Source organism: Phoxinus phoxinus (genome assembly GCF_949152265.1).
Source record: "Phoxinus phoxinus genome assembly, chromosome: 4".
Taxonomy (NCBI): domain Eukaryota; kingdom Metazoa; phylum Chordata; class Actinopteri; order Cypriniformes; family Leuciscidae; genus Phoxinus; species Phoxinus phoxinus.
The window spans coordinates 32,674,319-32,700,130 of NC_136879.1; the positions used below are offsets into that span (position 1 = coordinate 32,674,319).

Sequence of the window (25,812 nt, forward strand, 5' to 3'; positions counted from 1 at the left end):
GGTTTGAATTCACACTGTTAATGTGGTGAGGTTGATTTGGTAGTACTTCGGCCATAGACTTCTGCCCACTGTCACGATCGGAAGAAATGATGATTCATCCCATGACTTTAGCAATTATTCATAGGGACAGTCAAATGGAGTCAAAATATTCATTTTCCAAAACACGATTTTAATATCAACAGCAAAAGCATACTATGAGAAGCAGAAAGCGACAATATTTGCAGGCAACTAATGGATTTTTACACAAAACAATGAGAATCCCAGCAGTATTACAGACATTATATATGTGTGTACAAATGGACGAAATGCTTTCCAATGATTAAGAACATGAATCCAGTTTCCTTCAACGTTGATGAGTAAGTAAATGTAGTTAAAACACAGAAAAAAGTAATAAAATCTTTATGCCACTGACTCATTTTGACTACATTAATTTCAGTTTTAACTTCACAGCATGATGTAACCAGACAAGTTTCCAGTGAAAGGTTACTATTCTCACTTAAAGCAAAAATGCCAATCAGAACATATTTAATGTTTAATATACAACTAATTTGAAATTGTAGACCAATTAAAATTTCTCAGTTGGTTGGACTAACCAGAAATCCAATAACTGACAAATTATCATATTTCTCTTCACAAATTGTTTTGAGTTGTGTTCACATTGACAGCGATTCAATTGCTGAAGTTTAAACTGGTTTAAACTAGTTGCATGATCGCTGCTGACTACTTGTCTAAAGCATCTACCGTAACTGTGTTAGGAAACTAATCATGTCATGTCCGCTGTCATGCAAAAATACTAGTCCCCAACAGAATCCAATCCCCTTGGACGCCAAAGTGATTCCATTGGCTGAAACCATTTTTTAATGGTTACTCTATTTGGTGCCTGATAAGAGATGTCATGAAAATATGTTAATACTACCAATGCAAACAAAATCAAATGAAACATTTCCCTTTCTTTGTGTTTTCAGTTAGAAAACTGAAATTTTGGTTAGCAAGTTAAGGGGACATTCACACAGAACGTGTTTTTGCATTTAAAAACATGAGATAAAAAGCCAGACCTATAAGTTTAACAGCATTGAACTTCTTCGGCACAAGATGCAAGCCACAAACACAACGTTCAAACTTCCATCTAGCGCTTGTTTACAGAGAAAAACAATAGAAAAGCAGCAGAGGAATGCAAAAACACGTTTTGTGTGAGCGAACTCTTACAGCTTAGCATAGTGCTGTACTGGTTAACCAGATATCACGATAACAAACTACGTTTTTGTTCAGGAAATACAAACGGCCAGCAAAGGGCGGGGGATTTTAATCGTTGATGATTACAAGAAAGAAATTAAATGATATGACATGAATGAATCCAACTGCTACTTCAGAATCATGTCTAATTTTGTCCTCTTAATGCTGTTAATTGAAATTCCTCAACAGTTGAACTGTTCAGAAATGTTCGAAACAAAATGTTATATAGAACACAAATATTTGAGTGAATTTGGGTGTCTGGGACCATCTACTCGATCTGTTTTGCTCTTAAAACCCACACAATAAATTAGCAAAATGACAGACGCATTTCATAACTGGCACAATAGAAGCAGTTGAGCAGCATATGATGCTCCCTTTTTACTAGAAAATGCAATGGCTACATGCTTCTCCTGCCTTTCGTTGGCTGTCACCAGCCTTAGTTTACAGTCCGTTTTCAAGACCAGTGGCTGAGCAGGTGATTTACTTCATTTTATGCACATATTACCAAACTGGAAGTCATAGTGCCAGCTGAACAGGTTTTTTAGTCAATAACAAGTTTGACTTAGTCTTTTCCTGATCCGGAATGATTTTCTAGTCTGTATGTCCAAAATCCAAAAGTCCACAGTGGTTTTCAATGGTCCGGGTCATTCTCGCTCTTCACAGGGGAGAAAACGAGGCCGTCGATGTTCTCCAAATCTGCTGGATAGGCCTGATTCTCATTCACCATCTGACTGAATTGCACGTCATTTATAGACGCCATGTTCATCATAGGTTGGTTGACGTTTGAGTTCGTATCTGTGCCGTCCAAACCGAAGTTTAAATCAAGGATCTGAAATTCATTTAAAAAATGCTCTGAACCTGGCTGAACCAAGCCTTGGAAGAAGCTTTCCAAAGCCTCTGGGTCCATGCTTATACAACCGTCCTCTTGTTTAAAGTCTTCATTATAGTGAATTTCCTCCATGCCCTGGGATAACATGTGGATGCCTCTGTCCTGAACAGGGATTGGCATGGAAGCATTGGGAACGTTACAATCGGGAAGAGTGTAGAATGGGTCAAAATGCTGTGACATGCTAGGTTCGTTCACAATGAGGTCTTGACCTGAGGGAGCTGGGAAGATAAAACGGATGTGGTCAACAACGTTTCAGAGAATGATATTAAGATTTCCATTAAAAAAAAATACTTACTGCTGCATGGCTCGCTGAACTTGACATCCGTTTTAATTTTTCTCTTGCGGTTCACTCCGTAGGGATCTGCAGATCAAAAGTGCAAATCAAATTAACCTCCCTCCAGTGTTATAGGGTGACATGAGCATGTGATGGCACTGGCTGAAATGGCACAGATTATAAAGGAATCATCTGTGTTCTGTAGACAACAGAAGCTGTCTGTTGACAAACGACCTATTATGAAGCATTAGCTTCCTCATGCATACTTTCAGTTTAAACTACCATAATGCTGCCTATTTATAAATCCCCTTGAGTAACTGGCACGGTGACACACCTTCTTATGCCATATTTTAGAAACTAGCAAGAGAGGAGGTGATTCATTTCTGAATCGCGGCATTTTGGCTTCAGTTATTCATCCTATTAGTCTGCTTTTGTATTCTACAACTTCAAAACACAAGCAACCTAAAAGCCCCAAATAAGAAACATTTTTAGGATTGTTACAGCACCTTAAAGGGATATTTCACCGCTGGAAAGATGAATGTGTATTTAAATTGGGTAATTTATGTAGTAGAAATGTGAAATTATTTTAGAAGTTAGTGCATTCTAGACTGAGAAAAGCCAGGAAATGTATTTTCGGCTCATGTGGATAAAAAATGACTCCCAGAATGCACTTGCTTCGCTGCCCTACGAGGCCACTCCCAAGCCACGCCTACCGGTTACAGAGGGCAGTATTGGAAGAAATGATAAAACTAGGCTACTAGTTGACTCGAAACTGAAAAGACGCCCTATGGGCGGGTTGAAAACATGCGGAACTAGCTCCTACTACTGGCTGTAGTCTCTAGCCTCTGGCCAAAAAAGTCTCAGATGACGCTAAATGACGATTTTTGCATCATCTGGGGGTTTTTTCTGGACACACAATACAGAAATCTCTCGTCTCAGGGCGACATGAGGGAGGGAAGCACGGTCATTCGAAAATACTGCCGGGTATCTACTGATACAAAGCTAATCGGAGAAGTATCCCTTTAAGAAAATCTTTTTTTCTCAACAATGATAATAATAAGAAATGTTTCTTGAGCACCAAATCAGCACATTGGACTGATTTCTGAAGATCATGTGACACTGAAGCACAACATGAATAAATAACTTTTTTTTTTCTGTGAATTAACTTGGGCGGATTAATTGTTCACCACAAGACTAGTAATGTGCACTAACAAAGTAAATAGGGTCAATTTTGATTTCATGATGACTTTAAAATATATTAACATAGAAAACAATTATTTTAAATTGTAATAATATTTGACATTGACAATATTACTGTTTTTACTGCATTTTGATCAAATAAAAGCAGCCTTGGTGAGCAGAAGAGACTTTTTTCAAAAATGCTTAAAATTGTACCAACCCCAGACTTTTGAACAGTAGCGTTACATATTGTGGTAGAATTTGTTAAACTTTTTACATTTGTTCATGTTAATTAAAAGAAGAAAAATGTGTAAAGATTTCATTTAAATAGTATTCCATTCTCCAACCCGCTTATCCTATCCACCATCTTTAACAGGATATTATTACATTTTGAAATTAATAATAATATTTGGATCTTTTGATTTTGATGTGGCTTTCCTTACAACGTTCAGCCATGTCTGATAACTCACCTGCGTTGTCTGGAACATAAGTGAACTTGACTGGCTCGCTGTCCATGCGGTCGGATATGCGGCGTAGACACACGTTGACCTCCACCTCCTCAGATATATTCTGCTCCCTGAACGGTGGCGACTTGAAGACGATGGCGATTTGTCTGTGGACATCCGTCTGAGCAAACTCCGCCTTGCCCTCCCAGTCCTCCGTGCTGAAGATGATCTCTATGTCATCTATAGAGGATTCCAGATATACAAATGAGTTGTTTTAGTCCAACGGTTTTGTAAAGATAGCATTTAGCGAGATGTAATAAGAATTTGAGCAATTAAATGTGGCGTATTGTGTTCAGTTACCTTTCTGCACTTTGTCACAGAGCATGTAGATTTCAGTCTTGCCTGTGCAGGGGCCTCTGACCACATTAAGCCGATTGACTTTCAGCTCTGCTGTTGTGGTCGCCTCTAATCAGACAAATACAAACAACCCAAACATCATCTGCCAGGAAACTACAGAGAATTTTTAAGTACTTTGGTAGAGTATGTTTTTGGCCTGAGATATATCTCGCTCTTACTCTTGTCGTAGATTGGGTTGGAAACCACAGGGGCGAGGGGGATTCTGTCTCCGTCCTTTCGTTCCAACTCGCACTGGAAACACAGTCTCACAACGTTCATGTCCATGTCTTCGATGCTCTTAGAGTGGCCCGCTGGGGGAGAACGAGACAAAAACATTCAACAGTTGTTCATACTCGGCTACAGCGGAAGAGTATTATTAGGACCTGTTCCAAAACCTAATTAGAAAATGGCATTGCCCTCATTATAAAATATACATCTGGAAAAAGTGAGAAAAATTTCAATTTCAAACATAACTTATTCAATACAGACCAAAAAATTGGCTTTTTTACCCAATATGTGTGGGACACATGAATTTGCTTTGAAACAATATGTATTATGAAAAGCACTATACAAATAAACTTGAATTGAACTGAATATGTATTTTTGTACTTCTGCTGTAAGCTACTAACATGGTTGAGTGTTCTTATGCACTTCATGTAGCGTAGAGAGTTGCTACTTATGTATGATGACGTCCCATTCTGTTAGTATGCTGCCTAAATTGCTCACTAGGTTTGGGAAAAAGCCAGTGAGTCTGCAATATCATTCAACAACTCACTGTTAAAAGGATCGATATTTTTATTCCTCCTCTTCTGCAGTGAGGCATCAAGTTCCTTCCTCCGCACACACTGGATGCCCAGATTTGCGAAGCTGGAAAACACCAACATACTCAGGCTGGAAATAGCGTTTTTACACTCCGATCACGTTCTCCTAAGCATGCTGTTCCATTGAGGTTAACAGAAATATACCTGTGACGACGAGCACTGTTGGGATTGATGTGGATGACACAGATGCCATCTGAACAGTCTTTCCCAACCAAGCAGTGTGGGTGTGGCCGGTACGGGATGTCCTTTGTCACAAGAGACACGGTGACCATCACTTTCTTGATATTGTCAATGGGGCCTTTAATCTAAAGGTAAAAGGATGAAATACAGTTTTACTTTTGCATTGCTTCTTTGTGGTTGCATTTTTTGGCACAGGCTCTTTGGTTGAAAGTACCCATACGGACATTTGTCAATGGAAAAAATGACTGGTGAACATGTTTATTTGTGTGGTTTAAAGGTAAATCCCTCCGTCAGAGCCCACGCATCGGACACCTCTCCAGGGAACTTTCATTTTTAGCTGCAAAGACATGTTTCACTTAATTTTACATACAACACCACAAACCATAATGGGGGAAGCCCCACTGTCTTGGGATAGTTGGTGCATTCCAGACACACTCACTAAATTAAATAAGGTTCTCAAATCAATTGATGTAAATGTAAAACCTTGAATGCATAATTGAAATTGAATGAGAGGTTCACAAGGTCTAACTGATGATAACATGATGATAGAATGTATTTAACTCCTAAAAATACAACTGTCAAGCTCATTAGCACCCTTGCCAAAAGTTCTTCCTCAGACTTACTTCAATAGCAGGCAGAGTTTTGCTGGCGTCAGTGCTGGAGGCTCCAAGGATGCTACCCGCAGACCGTCCTTCGCACTCATAGCGGAATCGCATGCCACGCTCTTTTGGCTGCTCCACCACCACCATCTCAGGCTTTTCCAGGAAGCGCTCCAGATGTTCTGTCCCAGACTGTTGAGGATGAAGACACTGGGGTGCTACAGGTGCCTGTCCCCGTCGCTGAGAAGGCCCTTTGTGGCCTCGCATGGGATGCATTGGTGCCATAAAAGCAGTTTTTGTGGTTGGGGCCTGGTCACAGTTGAACGGAATCTGTGAAAAGAGAGATGCAGACTAAATTTTTGCATTTGAAGAAAATGAATTGCGCATCTCCTTACAAAAGTTGTTCTAGGTGGTTGCTGGAACATTGCAAGTCACTATACAGTGACTTGATGTGGCTTTCCTTACAGTATACAGTACCTTTCCACTATACAGTAAAATGTCCTGAAAGGTTGCCAGTGTTATGCCCTATTGCTAAAGTGTTACTATATTGCTAAAGTGTTCTGTGTCCTTTTTATCACATCACTATGGGTTACTAGGATTTTACAGGTGGTTGCCAGGGTGTTACTATGAAGTTGTTAAGGTGTTCTGAGTGGTTTTAAGCACCTACTTACAAGGGTGTTGCTATGTGGTTGCTAAATGTGTTCTAAACCACTTTTAACAGATTAAAAGGAGTGTTCTCACCAAGAACAATAACTATTAAGATAACTATAATGATAATATTATTAGTGTCCACACCAACGCATGATTACATTAATTATTGTAAGCATGCAATGGAGTTTGTCGTCTGATGCTTCAAATTCTCTTTAAAGTCGGGTCAAGTTTTAAATATTGTTTATATGTCTATGTGGTATTTTTAATATGCTTTAAGACAAACCATGTGCAAATTCATAAGTACACACCATTGCTGAGTATTTTCTCCTTAAAACTGCAGTGAACCAGAAACGTGGTTTGAAATCACCTGTGTTTTTTACGTTACAAACTACCTTGTAACCAATCACGTCAACGTGAGGGCGGGCATTAGCACATCATTACCGGTAACTGCAAAGCAGGAGAGTCTCAAGAGAAGCCAGGTTATCCCGGAATATTTTTCTGTTTACCGTATTTTCCGGACTATAAGTCGCTCCGTAGTATAAGTCGCATCAGTCAAAAAATGCGTCATGAAGAGGAAAAAAAAACATATATAAGTCGCACTGGACTATAAGTCGCACTGGACTATAAGTCGCATTTATTTAGAAATTAATTTCACAAAATCCAAGACCAAGAACAGACATTTAATCTGGAAAGGCAAGTTATTCAACTACACAATAGCACACAGAACAACAGGCTGAATAGGTGTCATGTTAACGTAACAGCTACACAATAGCATAAAGAACATATACCTGGGAGGCTGAATAGGCTAAATTAACATAAGCCAGCGAGTCCAACAAGTTACCGGTAAGCAAGTTCACCAAGCTCCCGCGACCTCATTCCACATCACTGTACTCTTCATCCTCTCGGTGTCGCTTCTGAACAACTCCGCTAACTCTTGGTTCATCTCATTTAGTATGAAATCATTTTGATATACAAGTCGCACCTGACTATAACTACTCAAACCCATTGACAATATCACTCATTTATTCACCAAGGACAAATGCATTAATTTCATCGACTTCTTTAAATACAAAATTGACAGTATTCACCAAGAACTCTCTGAGAATATCTCTCCCAGCACAGACCCTCAACCTGATTCATTCCTTCCATTTCATATCACTCTCCCCTCACTATCAGTCATTACAGAAACCGATCTCACTAACCATTTAAAAAAAAATCCACCTCACAACCTGTCCACTGGACCCCATTCCATCTGCACTGGTCAAGCACTGCCTCCCCAGCCTCAGCCCACTCATCATGGACATCATCAACTCATCTCTCACCTCTGGAACAGTTCCCTCAAAGTTGCCGCCATCACAACAATACTTAAAAAACCTGGCCTGGATCCTGACAACCCCAACAACTTCCGCCCCATCTCCAAGCTACCTTTCCTGTCTAAAATCCTAGAACGTTCGGTCGCCTCTCAACTAAAACATCACCTCCTCTCCAATCAGCTTTACGAAACCTTTCAGTCTGGATTCCGCACTTATCACTCTACTGAAACTGCACTACTCAAAAGTAACAAATGACCTCCTGCTCACCTCTGACTCTGGTTCCCTCTCCATTCTCCTCCTACTTGACCTCTCTGCCGCCTTTGACACCATTGACCATTCCATCCTTCTACAACGGCTACAACATCTTGGCATCTCAGGCTCAGATCTCTCCTGGTTTACCTCCTACCTCACCAACAGATCTCAGTTCATATCCATCAACAACTGTACATCTCACACCATATCTGTCAATCACGGAGTCCCTCAAGGCTCGGTGCTAGGTCCCCTTCTGTTTATCTTGTACATGTTTCCCCTTGGACTTATCATTCATAATCACAGACTAAAATTCCACAGTTACGTAGACGACACACAACTATACCTCAGCACCAGATCCATCACTCCTGCCACAGTACTCACCATCACAAACTGCCTCTCTGCAAAACAATTTTGGATGAACGCCAGCTTCCTTAAACTCAACTGCAACAAATCGGAAATCATCGCCATTGGTCCCAAATCACTCCTCCCCTCCTCCCAAGGCTTCACTCTATCCGTCGATGGCCATACAGTTACCACCTCCCCACAGATCCAAAATCTTGGTTTCATTTTTGACCCCACACTCACTTTTAAGCCCCATATCCGTCATCATTCACATCAGAAACTCGGACTCACTGACCACCTACAAAAAACTGCTAAAAACTCACTTGTTTCAGCTCGCTTACAATCTATAATAGCACTCTCATTTTTGTTTGTTTGTTTGTTTCATTTGTAAAGCGTCTTTGAGCTCCTTGGAAAGCGCTATATAAGACCTATGTATTATTATTATTATTATTATTATTATTATTAGTCGCAGGACCAGCCAAACTATGAAAAAAAAGTGCGACTAATAGTCCGGAAAGTACGGGGTATATGAAAAATCAGGTAGATTTAGCAATATAGCAGATGAATTATGTATAGCCTATGATGTATATTACATTGTTATGATGAACTATATGCCTTTCTCCACTGACGTTCTTTGATGTTTAAAGCGTTTTTAAGGATATTGATTTTTAGAAGGCAGCTATCTGACTTTGAGATGGCGAACGGGAACATGGTTTGTGGAACATTAGCAACACATTATTAGCGGTTTGATAACGTAGTCAAGCCAAAGGCTAATCATAATAATTAACGTTATGTCTCCAACGTTGTAGAGAGCAATACATAAAACGCATTACCATTCTGATACATCGACTTGTAGACGAGCATGTATGATTGAGTGGAGGCAGGGCTCATTTGCATATTCATGGCTCCGCGTATACTAAATGAAGAAAGGGTGTAGAGTTACATTCAAGCTATTTTAAGGCATGCATAATTTTTTTTTCACAGGAAAAGGAATGTTTAAATATGCCATTTTGGTGATCAAAGATGAGGGGTAAGATTATTGACTACATGGATGGCGACTTTAATGTTTTTATCATTCATCAGCTGAAAAAAAAAAAAAAAATTCAAAATGATTCCAATTTTACTTTTCCTCTGTGCCACTATCGTAAGTTGTGTTGTGGACTTTTCTTAAAGAATTTTAAAGATTATTAAAACTATCGTTATTATAATATATTGTCTTTGGTGTGCACTGTAATTTACAGCTGGATTTCCCGATATCAAATTAATTAACAAACAAATGAATGAATAGAGCAAGAGACAAAATATTTAAACAAACAGATAAATTAATCAATGCCAAAAGGGTTTATTATTTAGATAAAATAAATGGCCTGCCAATCGGTGAATCATTTATATTCAAACACCTGCACAATGAATCAGAAACAAAGGGCTCAGAAAACCACATCGAAAACAAGCTTGTTTTACTACCACATTGAAATCACATGTTCCTTTTTGGACTTTCCAATATCTGAAATCGTTCATTGAAAGACAAACAATTCACATCCAAATCACTATGCACTATCTGCAATTGAAAATTAAACCAATGTCAAACAACAACAGTGAGAGAGAAAGAGAAAGTGAGTGTGCAAAAGAGAGGGGGAGGGAAAAAAAGAGAGTGATTAACAGTTTGTTTGACACATGCAGAACATTTAAAGAGCATGATTATAAAAAATAAATATAGTAACACGTTTCAGAATGAAAACAACAGACAAAACACTAAGTCTGGACATGCCTGAGAATGGACTCAGATCGCTTACACAAAGAACCGCTGAGAAGAGCCAGAAAGAGCATGGTGAAGAAACAGGAAGCTCGTATAGCTGGATGAAAAACCAGCCAATGAGAAAGTGAAAAGCAGAGAGGAGGGCATGTGCCTGTCTGCCTTTTGTATAGGGGGAGAAAAGCATGAGCGGAGAGAACTCTAACTGAAAGCAGGCATCGAATTACAATCATCCTTCAGTGGGTAAAAAAAGCTTGATGTCATGAACAAGTTTCGATTTCTACCAATAAATGTAAGACATACTTGTATGGCAAGTGAATACACTAAATAAGCCACAGAATTTGTGGCATCATTCATGTCTATAGAACAAACAAGGTGGGATGAGTTATGCACCAAATTTAATTGATAGCGTTAAAGGGGAAGCTCACCCAGATATTAAAATCATCATGTTGTTCCAAATCAAACTGAAGAACATAAAAGATGATATTTTGAGAAAAGTCTGTTTTTTTTACCATACAATTAAAGTCGGTGGTCACCAAAACTATTCGGTTAACAACATTCTTCTTTTGTGTTTTGCAGAAGAAATAAAGTCATACAAGTTGACATTAGGGTGAGTAAAAGATAACAGAATTTTAATTATGGGGTAAAAACTCCCTTTAAGGATTTCAAAACAGTATAAAAAAAATAATAAGAGTAATGCCTGCTATAGACAACCGCTCTTCCTGTTGATTTTAGTGTAAAAGAAAGACTCACTTGTGGAGCTAAACCTCTGGAGACCAACTGTGGAGCGCTTCTCCTGCTTCTACATGGTGGATCAACTGGCTGGACGTCTTGGTCCGCAGGTGGAGGAGGAGGACCCGGGAGCCTCGGCTGACTCGGCTCTTTGGTTGTTTTCTCCAAAAGGTATTCACTAATTATGTCTTTTCAGAGAGAGTTTTGACATACATATAAACACAAGGTGTAGATAAAGAGATCACTTAAAAAAAGTACAATTCTGTCATTCACTTTTTTCCATGGAACACAAAAGCAGATGATCTCATGTACTTTCACTGTATGGAAAAAGATGGTAACTAATCATGCTGAGATGTTTAACATCTCCTTTTTTGTTCCATGGAAAGTCTTTGGGTTTAAAAAGACATACAGGTGAATAAATAATGACATTGTTTTATGGTGTTAAAAGGATAGTTTAACAAACAAAAAACTTAATATATTTAGGGAAGGGAACAAAAAAAGGACAAACAAGGTCACCCCACAATGACGTCACATGCACTCACCTAGGTCATCTAAGGCTGCACAGGGAGACCGGAGAGAAAAACAAGACAAAAAAAAACAGGTAAACATGTGCATTTCCGGAAACCGAAACTGAAAGCAACTTATTTATATAACATAAAACTAGCAGTTAAGGATAAACAATGTCATCTTAAAACCAGTGTCTGCATGCAACAGCTTTTCTTTATTATTAGCTAATAAACAAACCCGCTACAAGTCAAAAACATATCAGATTATAAACATGCATTTCGATCGGACTACAGTAGAGACATACTAAACCATAATAACCGTTCAAGACAATAAAACAAGACAATTCGCGGGCCTGTTATACTGTAGTTTCGATACAGGCCTAGTTATCACTTTGGAAACACCCACTTCTCTTAGAAAACAATTCTCTTTCGTTTATACTTTAGTATCATAAAACGTAATAAAACGTGACATGACGATTGTTATCATTTGTTCAATTTCAATGCATAATTTGCAGTATTATTTGATTTGTCTCAAAGTAGAGCAAATATTCCTAAAACATGCTGAATCAGAATGACAACAGGGCCGAGGTGTAAGAAAGTGAACTGACCTCCATTTTCCGCTGTGCCGTTCCGAATGCTCATGATTCTCATTGCAAGTGCAATAAAAGAGTCTCTTTGGTTTCTACGCGCACTCGTAAGTCGTTATTGTGTTGAATATCTGCGCTTGAAAATCCACCGAAACAGCGTCGAAATCATCAGACCCGCGTTACGCACTCATTTCCGGGTGCTTCGCCTGTTGTTGTTTTTTGGAAGTCCTGAAGTTAAGGGAAGCTGTTGGGGAAAAAAATCTCGAGAGAAAGAGAGAGACCGCTTTATCTCTTGTTCATCCACTAACGAGTGTGACAAGACAAACCGTTCGTCCTCGTACTTCTTTCACTTTTTCTCTATTCGTTCAGTATGTGGGTGGAAATCCCCCTAACGTGACGTCACAACTGGGGAAACCCCCAAGATTCGTCGCCATGTCAACAACTAACAACAGGTGAGTTTCTTTCGAAAGCGCATCAGTTATTAATTATCAGGTAACGTTACAGTCTTAAATGAATAACGAACACCGTATTAAAATAACCTAAGTGCGCTATAGCTTTCCATACGTCAAGTAGCCTAACAACAATAATAATTTATTTACTTTATAGCCTATATACGCAACATTTATTTAAAATATTAGCAGTAGGATATATTTAAATTATCGGGGACACACAGAACACCTTTCTTTCAAGTAGTGAGAGAGAGAGAGAGAGAGAGAGAGAGAGAGAGAGAGAGAGAGAGAGAGAGAGAGAGAGAGAGAGAGAGAGAGAGAGAGAGAGAGAGAGAGAGAGAGAGAGAGAGTGTGTGTGTATTGAAAGTCACGTGATCTAGAATAACAGGGTGTAATGACCGAGGCACATATCGCGCCTGTTGTTTTCATCATTGCGTCAGTCTGTTAATACAGCACTGGTAAGGTAGAAACGGGTTAGCCAATAGCTGCAAATAACGCGTGTGATTTAGAGTTATTTTATATTGTTTTATTTATCGCTAGACCTCTGTTAAAATACCGCCTACACAGAACGGTTCCCATGTAACGTTAATACTAATTATATATCCTGAGTCAAGAGATATAATTTGTACGGCATGTGATGGTCATATGACATTCGTGCATAAAATGATCACGTGAACTCTCCCACGCGAAGCAAACCCCAACAGCTCTTTGAGGTCACCATGCACTATGCCGTCACCAATCCCCATCACCCGACTGTTGCCAAAGGACTTTGGGCTCCAGTTTGGTGCGTGCAGTAGCCCGCTAACCAAAACTGCGAGTGGATCTACTCTGCGTGTTCCAATAAACACGTTTCACGGTAAAATCGCGCACAGACTGTGGTCCTCTGTGATCCACTGGCGAGACCTACAGGCTCTGGAGCCCATCGGGAGCGGTGGATTCGGAATGGTGTTCAAAGGCACATACTTTGGCGAGACTGTTGCTGTGAAAAAAGTGAGATGTGTGAAAAACAAACTGGCTTCGAGGCAGAGTTTCTGGGCAGAACTCAATGCAGCGCACCTGCACCATCAAAACATTGTGCGCGTGATTGCGGCTACCACGTGTACTCCTGCACACCTCAACACCAAAGACAACATCGGAACGATTGTAATGGAGTTCGCAGGCGCCCTAAACCTACACCAGGTCATTTACGGACTCACAGCCCCGTTACCTATGGACAAGTGCGTGAAATATTCAATAGACATCGCCCGCGCGCTCCAGCACTTGCACGCGCATCTCACAGTCCACTTGGATTTAAAACCTGCCAATGTTTTAGTATCACAACAGGGTGTCTGTAAGCTCGCAGATTTTGGGTGTTCTTTTAAACTATCGAGCAAAAGCGACACCGTGACGCATCTGAGTGAAATCGGTGGCACGTTCACTCACCGCGCGCCCGAGCTGCTAAAAGGTGAGGAAGTTTCAACGCGCGTGGACATTTATTCTTTTGGCATCACAATGTGGCAGCTCCTCACTCGAGAGTCTCCGTATGAGGGAGACAGGCAGTGTATTATGTACGCTGTTGTGGCGTATAATCTGCGCCCATCCATCACTAAGGATGTTTTTATTCAGTCATCTTCTGGAAAGACATGTCAAAACCTGATCAGCCGGTGTTGGGACGGCAACCCCAACATCCGACCGACCGCAGATCAGCTCGTCAATGAACTTTCTTTGATCATATTGTGAATTTGCACGACAAAATATATTTAGATTTGTTTTATTGTAATGCTGTTTAGTAAGTTTAATATTGTAAGTGTTTGCAATTTTTATTGTGATGCAAAAATATTTTTAATATATAAAGAGCTTTAATTAAATGTTTTCTTGTTTAAATCGAGCCTTTTGTGATTTGTAATGTTTCTGAGGTTATATTTCCTTCATATTTATAAATAAATGTGAGGAGAAGTTGAGAGCTGAATGTTTTTGAACTATTTTTACTTTTGTCAAATGTATTTCTAGATCTGATTTTATTTATTAGTAAATAAACGTTACGTTTCCGCATGTTACTACTTATCACGTTTTACGCGCATAGTAACATTCTTGAAAATGTGAGCCTTCTAGTGGCCGCCATGTTGCACACACAAGTTGAATATTACTCCATCTATTTTGGGACTTACTTTGTTATTGGACCACGTAAATAAATTATTATGATTATGACCAATAGAGGGCGAATAAAGCATTTCTCTTCAAAAAAAACTTTAGCGTGATGCTGCATCTACGGCGCTAGGTGTCAGCACAACATTCAAATATTGTGCATATTCAGTGTGATTACATTTATGAATATGATCATAGCTCAAATTAAATTTAAAATAAATTTAGGTTGCTGACTCAATTTGTATCATCTAGAATTCTGCCGAGCTTTACAAGACCAGTTCTAGAGATTTTTCTTCATTTTAAGTGACAAACAAAAGCTATATTCCACACATATGCGGCTTCCAGAAGTGTAACATGACTAGAAGGCAATACTTTATCTTGTTAGGGCCCATTATCATACTGGTTTGTTATAAAAACACTAATTGAAATTCACAACCCTGATAAATCCAAATGTGCTGCTCAAATGTAAATCTGCCACTAGTTTATGCTAAAACCATCATTGCTCTGTGAATTCGAGCAATACTTTTACTATTTCTGGTTTAATATATTATATATTTAATACTATATATATATATATAAAGCCATTATGGAGGCAAAAGTCTTTTGTTAGTAACCCCAAAAAAACTAATTCAGGCTAAAGTTATTCATGCCAAACCCAAAGAGAAAGTATGCACTTCATATGGTGCAACCAAATTTTTAACATTTTTCTCCTAGTTCATTGAATGGTTACAGTTTAAAATCTTTGCAAAATGTGTATGTTCCTTGGATGTATTTAATGTTTTTATGAGACCAATGTCACACCTGTTAAAAGCCAAAATGCAAATACACAAGTCTTGAGACACGAATAAAACAATGTCCACTTTAAACTGCACTTATGCTTTACTATAAACATGAGTGATGAAATTTTGGAACGTACCAAAATAAAAGCTTAATTCAGAATTACGGCACAAAAAAAAAAACAGGCATTGCGTCTCACGCATTCTTGGACTGTGCTGTGTCGAGCCGGACGTGACATGGTGGTCCAACTGTGGAGTGTGAATGTAATGGAACTAGCTCTCAGTTAGAAACTGGCAATTCAGCTATTGCTAGATGTTTGACGTCAGCATGATTACGTTTTACAAGCTGAGATGTACAGTTTTAGGACATACAAAAGAAAATTTAGAGGCTTAGAAAATAATCATGATCAGTTATTAATAATATTAATATATACTTTTATATTAATACCTACAAGGCTGTTATTTCTTTATTTTTTGTTCAAGTTTGCAACATCAATTCTTGTTTTAAAACGTGGAAAGTCTCTGTCTTGCACGGGGTAACGTTTCAACAGAATTGACTTTTTTTTTTTTTGGCCTTCTCCGTCCTACACTACTCTGCTTCCTGGTATCCCTTCACACATGGAATGAACAGAAAATAAGTACACAGAATCAGGAGAACAGCGAGGCTGTATCTGACCTCTTTTCCTAACTCTTATACAAAAAACAAAATGATATGTACTGCACTCGCCCTATTCACTCCAGCCAATGGGATTTAATTATGGACCACCTAACCCTTCAAATTATTAGTGTTACCAACCCAAAAATATACAATACAGTACATCACATTTTACTTCACTTTGACTGCAAAAATATGGGAGATTGAAAAAGAATGATTTCAGGAACTCTACATTAAATATTTCTTTTCCTGTGGATCCCACACAAAGGAGGAACGTTGAACTGAACTTTTTTTTCCTGCAGTCTTTTACGTAATACCATTACTCCAGTTGCCTTCCCTGACAATTAAACATAAATTCAGCCTTGCCGATGCATTATCACACCTTCGCAAGACCAGAGGGCAAGAGAGGGGGTTAAAAGGGCTTAATCATTTTTCTTCTCCCCCTCCGATTTATCTGTGATGGCAGCGGTTGTTTCGGCAGCGCTTGTTTCGGCAGCTCCTGGCTGGGCTGAGCTGTCCTTGCTCGGGTCAACTCCGCTGGTCCCGAACTCGTTGACACGGTTGGGATCCACTCTGTAAATCCAGCGCTGGTACAGATAGATGAAGAACACAACGTCTGTGGAGAAATGGCGGCACAGCTAATTATATAGTGGAAAATACCAGCAGCATTAAGATACTAATCGGCATAACACTGAATCATATCGTCAAATTCAACGGGAAACGTATGTGCACGTACCATCTCTGAGACAACCTATTCTGTACATCATTGGCATCTTGATGACAAAGGCAAACAAGTCATCTATAAAGGTATTCAGGGCCTTGTAGGTGAGCATCCTCCAGGGAAGATGAGCTACTGACTTCATCTTGTAGTTGATGAAGAGCTGTGGTGTCATGGTGATGAAACCTGTAGGAATGATGCATGTACAGTTCAACCTCTCTTCCCAGTCTGTCAGTGATGCTCTTTTTAGTTTTTAGTTTCTGTTTCTATGAAACCCCTTCTTCTGAAAAGCGCGTGGTGATTGGTCAACCACTTCAAGCCGGTATGCCCTTTACCATAAGTTTCAACACACTACTAACATAACTCAACTAGGGCTCGCCCTCTTTTTTTCCTATGGCTTATAAAACTAAAGACCATATTGAAGGTGTTTCAGGGAGGTCAGAAACAGTGCTCACTGATATGGAGAATAACTATGGAGTGACTGTAATTTTGCAGAGCCTTTTTATGCTCTAACAGCAACATTACACACTAAAGAAAGTTGAACATGTAAAAAACAAACACATAATAGCTTCTCTTTAACAACTAGTTAGTCTTAAATGTTCAGGATTCTTGACATGCATTTTTTTTTATATCTAGACTATTTAACGTGACATGCCAATAGAAAAATCTGACGCTCAAGGTGAGAAGCTAAAAACAAAATAAAACAAAACCACAAAACACACGGCAAAGGTCAATCTGAATGTGTACAGCTTTAACGGCTGTCCTTAAATTTAAATGCACACATTTTCCCAAAAATGTTTTTACCACCCAAACATACTAAAATCTCAAGCAAAACATGCTGTTAAGCACACTAATTAAAGCATTAGTTAATAGGAAGTACATCACAAAATATTTTTAAATGACAAGTTTTGTAACTTCTTCATGCTGAAATGTGTCATTTCTGTTCTACTAGCATCACCAAACAGAATTATAAGCAACACTATTAGCGACACAGATTAGTGAAGCTAGGGTCATAGGTTTGATTCCTAGGAAATGCATGAAAATGTAAATCTTGAGTGCAATGAAAGTCGCTTCGGATAAAAGCATCTGCAAAATGCATAAACATACAAGTACAAGAAGTTCAAACTAACTCAAAACCCCATCTAAACATATCAAAGTGTTAAAAGGAAACGTTTTTCCATTCCTTTCATTTTGAAATCATTAAATATCAATGTGTCAACATACATTAACTGCCTCCAGGCTAACTACTGGATTCCACACGTGACTGTGTGTCCTTGCAGACAGTGTTCTCTTTTTCTATTTACAGAACTGTAGAAAATCCTTTGGGCCTTGAAGATTAAAAAGTGAAATTCCTCTGTGTAAGCTTATTCCTCAAGCATCTAATCACCATTTCTGATTTGATGCTGACACAGACTCTGAGCATTCTTGCAATTATTAGAAATGCAATCAAATGAAGCCATTACAAACGTGAAGTAAAGCCACACTTACCGAAGGTTAACAAGAACCCATAAAGCATACTCAGCACCCATGAGTACCAGCCTTTGTGTTCCACATATAATAAGCTATAAACTGCATAGCACCCAAAGAGAGGGTACAACAGCCAGGACAGGTACTTAAAGGCCATCTGGGGAGGGAAAAAACAAACAAATATTAATCATAAAACTTGTATAAATTATGCGGACTTGATGAATGAGCTCTAAAATGCAGCTTAAAAGTCTCTTACATCATCATAGATTTTGGTTGAAGACTTCACATATGTGGACTTGTCTTTAAAACTCAGTCGTGGCAAAATTCCAGCAATCTTGTTCTCTCGGTCCAGCTAGGAAAAGAAAAACAAGAATCAACATCGAGATCGAAGAATTCAAGCCTAGGCATTAAACTGAAGTAATCCAAAATGCCTGCTGGTGGCATCATCTCACCTTGACGTCCATGACTTTGGTAATCTTCCAGAAATCGATGAGCAGGCCGATGAATACGCTGACCTGGACGACAAAGTTTGTCTCGTTGTCCAGGATATAGAGCAGCACTACCAGAGACTGGAACACCCCAAATATGATGGAGCGCACAGACAGGCCCTCGAGAGACTGGCGGCTGTTCCAGAACTGGATATCTGCAGAGAAAGTGAAATGAGAGACACCAGAACCCACAAGTCTCAATCAATTACAGCACGTATATACATCAGTATGTATTTACCATTCTTGAAGGCCAAGAACTCAAAAATGCTGTGGACGATGGAAACCACGATGGTCACGCCCAGGAGGTATGGATTGGTCTCAAGCAGAGCCACCTGTTCAGGTAATAAGCAAGCATATTAGCACAAGATCTTTTAATGCCATTTCTCAAAGTAGTTACTCTGCTTGTAATTTTAACATTACATCACTCAATTAATATTCACGAGTCAGGCTGAGGAGGTTATAACTGAACACTTTTAACAACAATACAGATTTTTTCAATAAAAAAAATTGTGGTTCCAATAGCCAAAATGCATTTTAACAATAATTAAACTAATAATTAAACTAAAAGAAAAATTCAAGTACATAATGATAATACTATTATCATCATTAACACTATGTCAGGTTGTTTTGTGGTCTAAATCAATAAAAAAAAAATTCAATCATATATTGTGTTGCTTATGGATATAAAAAAATTAGTTAATAAGATAAACTATATAAAATATACACTTAAGATACACTATATAAAATATACACTAAATAAATACAGCTAAATGTGGTGTAATGTGTAGTATTCTTTATAAACTCAACAAATGCCTGTAGTTCCAACATGTTTTTTTAAAAAGTGTGAATATTGATTATAAAATTTAAAAAAATCATTGGTCCATTATTATAACTTTATAATATAATACAAGTAATATTTAACTTTAACCTTCAGAAGTATGAAAAATCAAAAGCACATTCACATTTTCTACGTTCTAATATCCCATATCTCAAACATCAAAAGTGATCAGCTACAAATGATATACAAATAAAACCGATATTCTCTTGAGTGCAGTACAGACCTTAACAGAATCCTGGTCCTCATCTGACTGCTCATAGGTTTCCTCTCCCAGGAAGTTCCAGGGGGAGCGGGCACTCTGGGCGGCATATAACTGCCAGCGCCATAAGGACAGGGGGCAGTAGGAGAGCCGAAGGGGCAGATTCTCCAGGGTCTCATTTATAGGGTAATAGTCCTTCTGCAGGTTCCAGTAGTCATTGAAATAAACAATGGGATAGTAGTCTCCACTGACTGCATCAAACTTCACATCTGAGAGAAACAGAAGTGCTCAGGTTAACCAGAGGTGATTCTAGATCAATCTATGGCTTTGGACATAATAATATGAGGAGGTTTAGCACAAAATAAAACTTACGCTGGTCAAGGGGTGGGGGGACAGAGCCCTTCACCCAAGCTGTGTGATCGTCCACCATGTTGATAGTGAGGTTGGGATGCCAATGGGATATGATCTCCACAGGCCCATGACTCTCAGCCCGCTGGGAATTCACAAACATAGCAAAACTTCACAAGGCAATCCCAGAATGCACAGCATGGGAAAATGGATGGTGGAAGATCCAAGAGCAATGTCGATTAACTCATTTCAATGAGGCAGCTCAAGGTTTTGGAAAAGAGCTTGAGTCTCAAACTTACCTTGATCATTTCTGGATCAGCTTCTGTTTCTCCCGTCAACAGGTTCTTGGTCTTAAGGAACTTCCTCCTCTTGTACTTGTTGAGCACTGTTGAAGTGGAAGTGTGTGAAAACAGGCTCTAGGCTTTAAAGTGGGTTCACCCATGCACTGATAATGTGTTATTACAGGGCTGCTGACACAGCCAAACGTGTGAGCAGCAAAAACACGCGTGTCACAGAGGTGAGTGAGAGAGAGTGCAAGAAACAAAGGCAAAAACTGGACAAACTCACTTCGAGTGGTATGGACCGTGGATAGCCTGCGGTACTGGCCCTTCCGTTTGGGGTCTGGGTGGAAGCCACTCTTGGTGAAGTAAATGTGGATGTATACAGAGCCGTTCTGCTTCAAACCCTGTATGAACAAAAACAGACGGCTATCAGCAACAGTCACTCAACAAGGATTTTATAGACATAAAATTATATTATTGGATTTTTACAGTGCTCACTAAATATATTTCTATTCATTCATTCATCTAAAAAACAAATGTCACTTATTTTAAAACCATGTACGTCTCAGATCTATTGCATTCACATTTACAGCAAGTATTCACGTCCCACCTCAGAGATGGCCAGCTCTTGGTAATGCTCATAGCAGCCATCCCCCAGGTCCCCTGTGGACCAGTCTCCATAAACCAGATCTTGCTGATACCAGAATAATGCTTCTGTATTGTTAAAATCTGTAAATATCTCATCCTCAGAGATGTATACATATAAATCCTGTGAAAAGACAGGTAACAGAAAACATCATGTTATCAAATCATCTACAAACCTGACCCTACTCAGGATTTGGTTAGGCGGTTAATAAGATATCCTGGTTATATATATAAAATGCAGATGGGAAAGGTCTTGATTATGGATACCATAAGGGTGTCCTTGGGGAAGAGGTTTCGACTGGGCAATCGCGGAGCTCCAGCTGGAGTGCTGGGATCTGGAGTTGATGGACCTCTGCGGAACCAGCTGCTTATAGCCCAGATGATAAAAATCCTGAGTAATACACAAACACAAGAGCAAACTCATATTAGACTTCAGTTCTATGATGTTCAGGTGTAGTAATCCCAAAACTCATGATGCAACACAGTTGCATTATACCGTCACCTATTATTTGAGAAAATATTCCATAAAACAGTCCATTTCAGCCCACCTTAAGTATGAGTAAAGTGAATTTGAAATACCACCGGAGAAGGTAATGACTGTACCTGCGACAATAAATAAAAATACTGTGATCAAAAAAAAAAATATTGCATAAGTATGTTAACATAAGTATGCAAACCCCCTGACATCAATTAGAGCACCCAGAACAACTCTGACGTTCAGTTGTTTACCCCTCACGGGACGTCCATTGAGTAATATAGCCCTCTGGGCTCACATTGTGGTTGTTACAATATATCTTCAGCAGGCAACACCAGTAAATGTTGACAATTATCCAAAACCAATGTTGATCACAGCAACCCGTGTCATTTATTTGCATAAATATTACCTAATTAAAATGTTCAAGTGCATTGAAACATTATAGCATACCAAGCTAAAACCCAACCACACAATCTATAAGTTGCTATCCACATTACAGTTTTACAAAACAAACCACCTCTGTCAGGGGACCAAAGTGCAGGAATCAGGATGTTCTGAAAGTACATGCGTGGACACCATGGACAATCAGTTAGGTTCACATTAAGGACTCACCTGAAGAGGACACCTTTAATCACCTGCCAGGCATTGGGTTGCGGTTGCGGCTGCTGTTGTTGGGGGTCCTGTGCAGTTGCCACTGTCTGAGCGTCCTGACCTGAGGGAGCTGCCCCATTACTGCTCACCTGCACAGAACATTCAGTGATGAACAAAATTATCATGAACATTTACTATACTACACATTGTGATAAAGATGTTGGACAAAAAGATAGAACAAACCTTTTATCATTGTGCCCTCAAAGGCCAATTCCGGCACAAAATGAACCTAGGGGTTAATAACACATGGGTACCGAATCGACCGTTCTCTGGGATGTGTTTTCATTATAATCGAATGTACCCAGTTGTATCTCTAAAAACTGATTAGCTTATAACGCTAGTATATGGGGCATAGAATAAGTAAAAAGAAATCGCTAGTTAATACCACTAACAAGGCTCAAAATAGCCTCACACTAACACGGTAGCATATAATGAGGGTCCCTACATGCAAACCGAAGCATTGAGAACCACGAACGCCGTGCTAAGTGAGCTGAACTGTGACTTGAACCTATCGACCAGCTCATTTAGCACGGCGTTCGTGGTTCGACTGGTCGAGACTGTTTTCCAAAGATGGCTCCTGCCTGTATACGCAAAATGTACTGTCTTTATAAAGTATATTCTTATTAAACTGTCTGTACACTTACAAAGTTCTCAATGCTTCAGTTTGAGAACATGGGGGGACCCTCATTATGCTATCGTGTTAGTGTGAGGCTATTTTGAGCCTTGTTAGTGATATTAACTAGCGATTTCTTTTTACTTATTCTATGCCCCATATACTAGCGTTATAAGCTAATCAGTTTAACCCCTAGGTTCATTTTGCGCCGGAATTGTCCTTTAACAACTGTTTTTGTTTTGTTTTACACCATCTCTGCAAATTGTGCACTTTAGTTTTGGTTATTTAGCCTAATTGATAATTAACTAGGCATAGAAAAGATGGCCACATTTTTTTACTTTCCTTAACTCTGACATTTGGTAGGGTGCCAGCTAAACCTGTACTGACAAAACAGGAAATATTAACTAGAGAAAACAAAGGCACAGCACAGGCATTTATTTATTTTTTTGCTAAAAGTCATATCTACAAATCTCTCTCTGACCATGAAACCAACTATGCTATACCGACAAAACTGCTGCTGCTTTCTGAAAATGAGAAAGCCTGATAGAAGTCTGCCATCAACTCAATCTAAAGAAAACTAAGCGTGACCAGTTTCAACCATGAACTAGAAAAATATATCATGATTACCGTAAATGTATTTTCACACGCTCATAAAGAGACGAATGTAGCTTTCATCCATCTCTGTATTCCCACTGTTGCCCTTTTTGATCAGCTAAAAGTAAATTATTTAGATTTGACACACTACAGGGACCACAATGATTCTGTTACAATACAATCCATGTCTAAAGATTAGAAATAACAGCTCTGACATGACAACAATACACCCCAAAAGGCTTGTCACCAATTTACATATAGAATACAAATTGTGGTCTGAACACAAAACAACACGTGAAATCAAGCTTGGGATGATATTAACGTTTATGCACTTGTGTCGAATTTATCTCTATTAGTGGGTCCTGGACATACTGTTCTTCTTGACAGACCTCAGGCAATGAACGTGGGCAGCCAATCCTCTTTCTGAATACGGGGTCCCCCAGGGCTAAGTCCTAAGACCTCTATTGTTCTCAACACTAAAATCAAAGTCCATTGTAGCTTTCTGGTGATATGACAAAGGTAAGGCTAACCTAATCACAGATGATGGAATGGCCTTTCTGGAAAAGGTGGAGACCCTAATGTGGTGTTGTCATGGTAATTTTGTCAACTGTGTCAACAGAACCAATTTAACCAGTTTACTATTTACAGAAACCCCATCTAAAAATTAACAAGATTGAGAAGTCAACAGAAATACTGAGAAACTGTTATCCACTTGTTTACATTTGGCAGCCCACTTTTGTTTTGGAAAAAGGGCTTGTAAACCTGAGTAATGTCTATGGTTCATAACACATATATGACCTTTATAACCTGTGTAATCAGTAACCACAGGGTTATTCATCCAGATGAGTGAAGCTAACCTTGCTGCTTAATTCAGCAGCAGGCCAATAGTAAGTTTTCCCTCCTGACCGTTTAAATCTAACTCAGACCAACCAGAAATGGACAACCAAAGTCTTTGTTCACAAGAAAATTAGAGTATGAAATATCTGTATGAAAGCAGATCTAGCAGGGCTGATCATCCCTGACTCAAGCAACTGAAGCTGACGGCACACTATAATCATTACAAAACTTCTAACCACCACTACAGTTCCTCCAACTTCACCCAATACACGTGCTATTGTATCAGTAACGTTATACGGTCTAACTAGAGGATTAGTGACCCGGATTGTACAATACTGCCATCTTTAAACTGCTTTGACATGTGAAGCTAACGTAAGAGCTAGGCAGCTAGTTAGCCAGCATGCTAAGAATGATCAACCCATAGAACAGTAACTTATATAGAACAGTTTCTGAACAACCATATACAATATAGGCTGTTTCTTAAAGCCAAGTTAGCTGTCTAGCTAGAAATCGTTTAAGGGCATCAAATGCGCTTTCAAACGTGATGATGCCTTAAAATGCTGTCAAAGGGAGCAGTAATTCACTCGTTTTTGAAATACAGCCTGTGATATAGAAAATGGGTGTAAACTGAGCTTTGTAAAAAGGAAATGTGCCGGTAATAATAAGTCACACAATTGAAGAAGACCCTACGTGACTCAGACATTGTTTTCTCCCCCACTGCATGCTGAATTAAAGGGGTCGCTGATTCACACCGGCAATCTGGATTTCTTCTTTAAAACTTACAGGAAGCAAGTCTTTACTCTCGTGAACGTGTGGACTATATGAAAGCTGTTCGTTGACAAGTCCATCTTACGGCTATACTTTATTATTTCGACTATTCTTACCTCTCCGTTGCTTACGGACAGCTGCTGTGTTGGTTGGGTCTCCTGCGCCGCCATCTTACCTGTCTCTATCGCACACTGACTGTAATGTGTGGTATGTAATCTGATATATCGCGAGATTTTCTGTCTGGGACCTACCAATTTCCACGAATCGGTTCTTTCGAACAATTCGTGTCAAAGAACCAGTTCAGAACGTCATGCATGATAGCATATTTCAAGCTCCAACGCGTTCCAAAAATCCATACATAATGCTGTTTATTAAGTTTTGTTAATAAAGCTATTTGTTGTAATTTCATTCTATGACTCAGCTCTTATAGTGACTCGTCACCACATTGGTTATAGGTTTGGGCTTTTAGTTTTTACTTTTTTTTTTTTTTTCAGTATTTAGTCTAGTTTCAGTTATTTTACCAAAGCTGTTTGTTCGTTTTAGTTCACATTTTCAATTAATTTTCGTTTTAATTCATTAAAAAAAGTAATGGTCCGAACAGAACACAGAAGGTGCTGGAAGCCTGGAACCCTGTACCATAGATAGACTAAGTTTTGTATTGTACTGATCTTCTTGTTTTTCTTCTGCCCTAAAGTATAGGTGTCAGATACCATAAACCCCAAAATGTCACCCC

General features: G+C 39.1%; 3 protein-coding genes across 3 annotated transcripts; 1 reads left to right on the top strand and 2 right to left on the bottom strand.

Moving 5' to 3' along the window:
• Positions 1–139: 139 nt before the first annotated feature.
• Positions 140–12,636, bottom strand: relb (v-rel avian reticuloendotheliosis viral oncogene homolog B). The gene is made up of 11 exons (XM_079608975.1): positions 12,175–12,636; positions 11,603–11,617; positions 11,082–11,248; positions 6,042–6,347; positions 5,383–5,543; positions 5,193–5,284; positions 4,597–4,728; positions 4,382–4,486; positions 4,046–4,261; positions 2,418–2,483; positions 140–2,340 (listed from the first exon to the last, which is right to left on the bottom strand). The coding sequence occupies exons 1-11, from the start codon at positions 12,215–12,217 to the stop codon at positions 1,865–1,867; spliced, it is 1,779 nt and encodes a 592-aa protein (XP_079465101.1). The 5' UTR covers positions 12,218–12,636; the 3' UTR covers positions 140–1,864.
• Positions 12,637–12,994: 358 nt separating this feature from the next.
• On the top strand, positions 12,995–14,889 carry mos (v-mos Moloney murine sarcoma viral oncogene homolog). Its single transcript, XM_079609492.1, has one exon. It carries the CDS (start codon positions 13,329–13,331, stop codon positions 14,319–14,321), a length of 993 nt encoding a protein of 330 aa, XP_079465618.1. The 5' UTR covers positions 12,995–13,328; the 3' UTR covers positions 14,322–14,889.
• A 581-nt stretch (positions 14,890–15,470) lies between these two features.
• On the bottom strand, positions 15,471–25,468 carry clptm1 (CLPTM1 regulator of GABA type A receptor forward trafficking). Its single transcript, XM_079609491.1, has 14 exons — positions 25,196–25,468; positions 22,229–22,356; positions 21,409–21,532; positions 21,107–21,265; positions 20,783–20,900; positions 20,515–20,600; positions 20,240–20,360; positions 19,892–20,136; positions 19,069–19,162; positions 18,795–18,985; positions 18,599–18,694; positions 18,364–18,499; positions 16,894–17,061; positions 15,471–16,773 (listed from the first exon to the last, which is right to left on the bottom strand). Exons 1-14 carry the CDS (start codon positions 25,247–25,249, stop codon positions 16,580–16,582), a joined length of 1,914 nt encoding a protein of 637 aa, XP_079465617.1. The 5' UTR covers positions 25,250–25,468; the 3' UTR covers positions 15,471–16,579.
• Between the last annotated feature and the right edge of the window lie 344 nt (positions 25,469–25,812).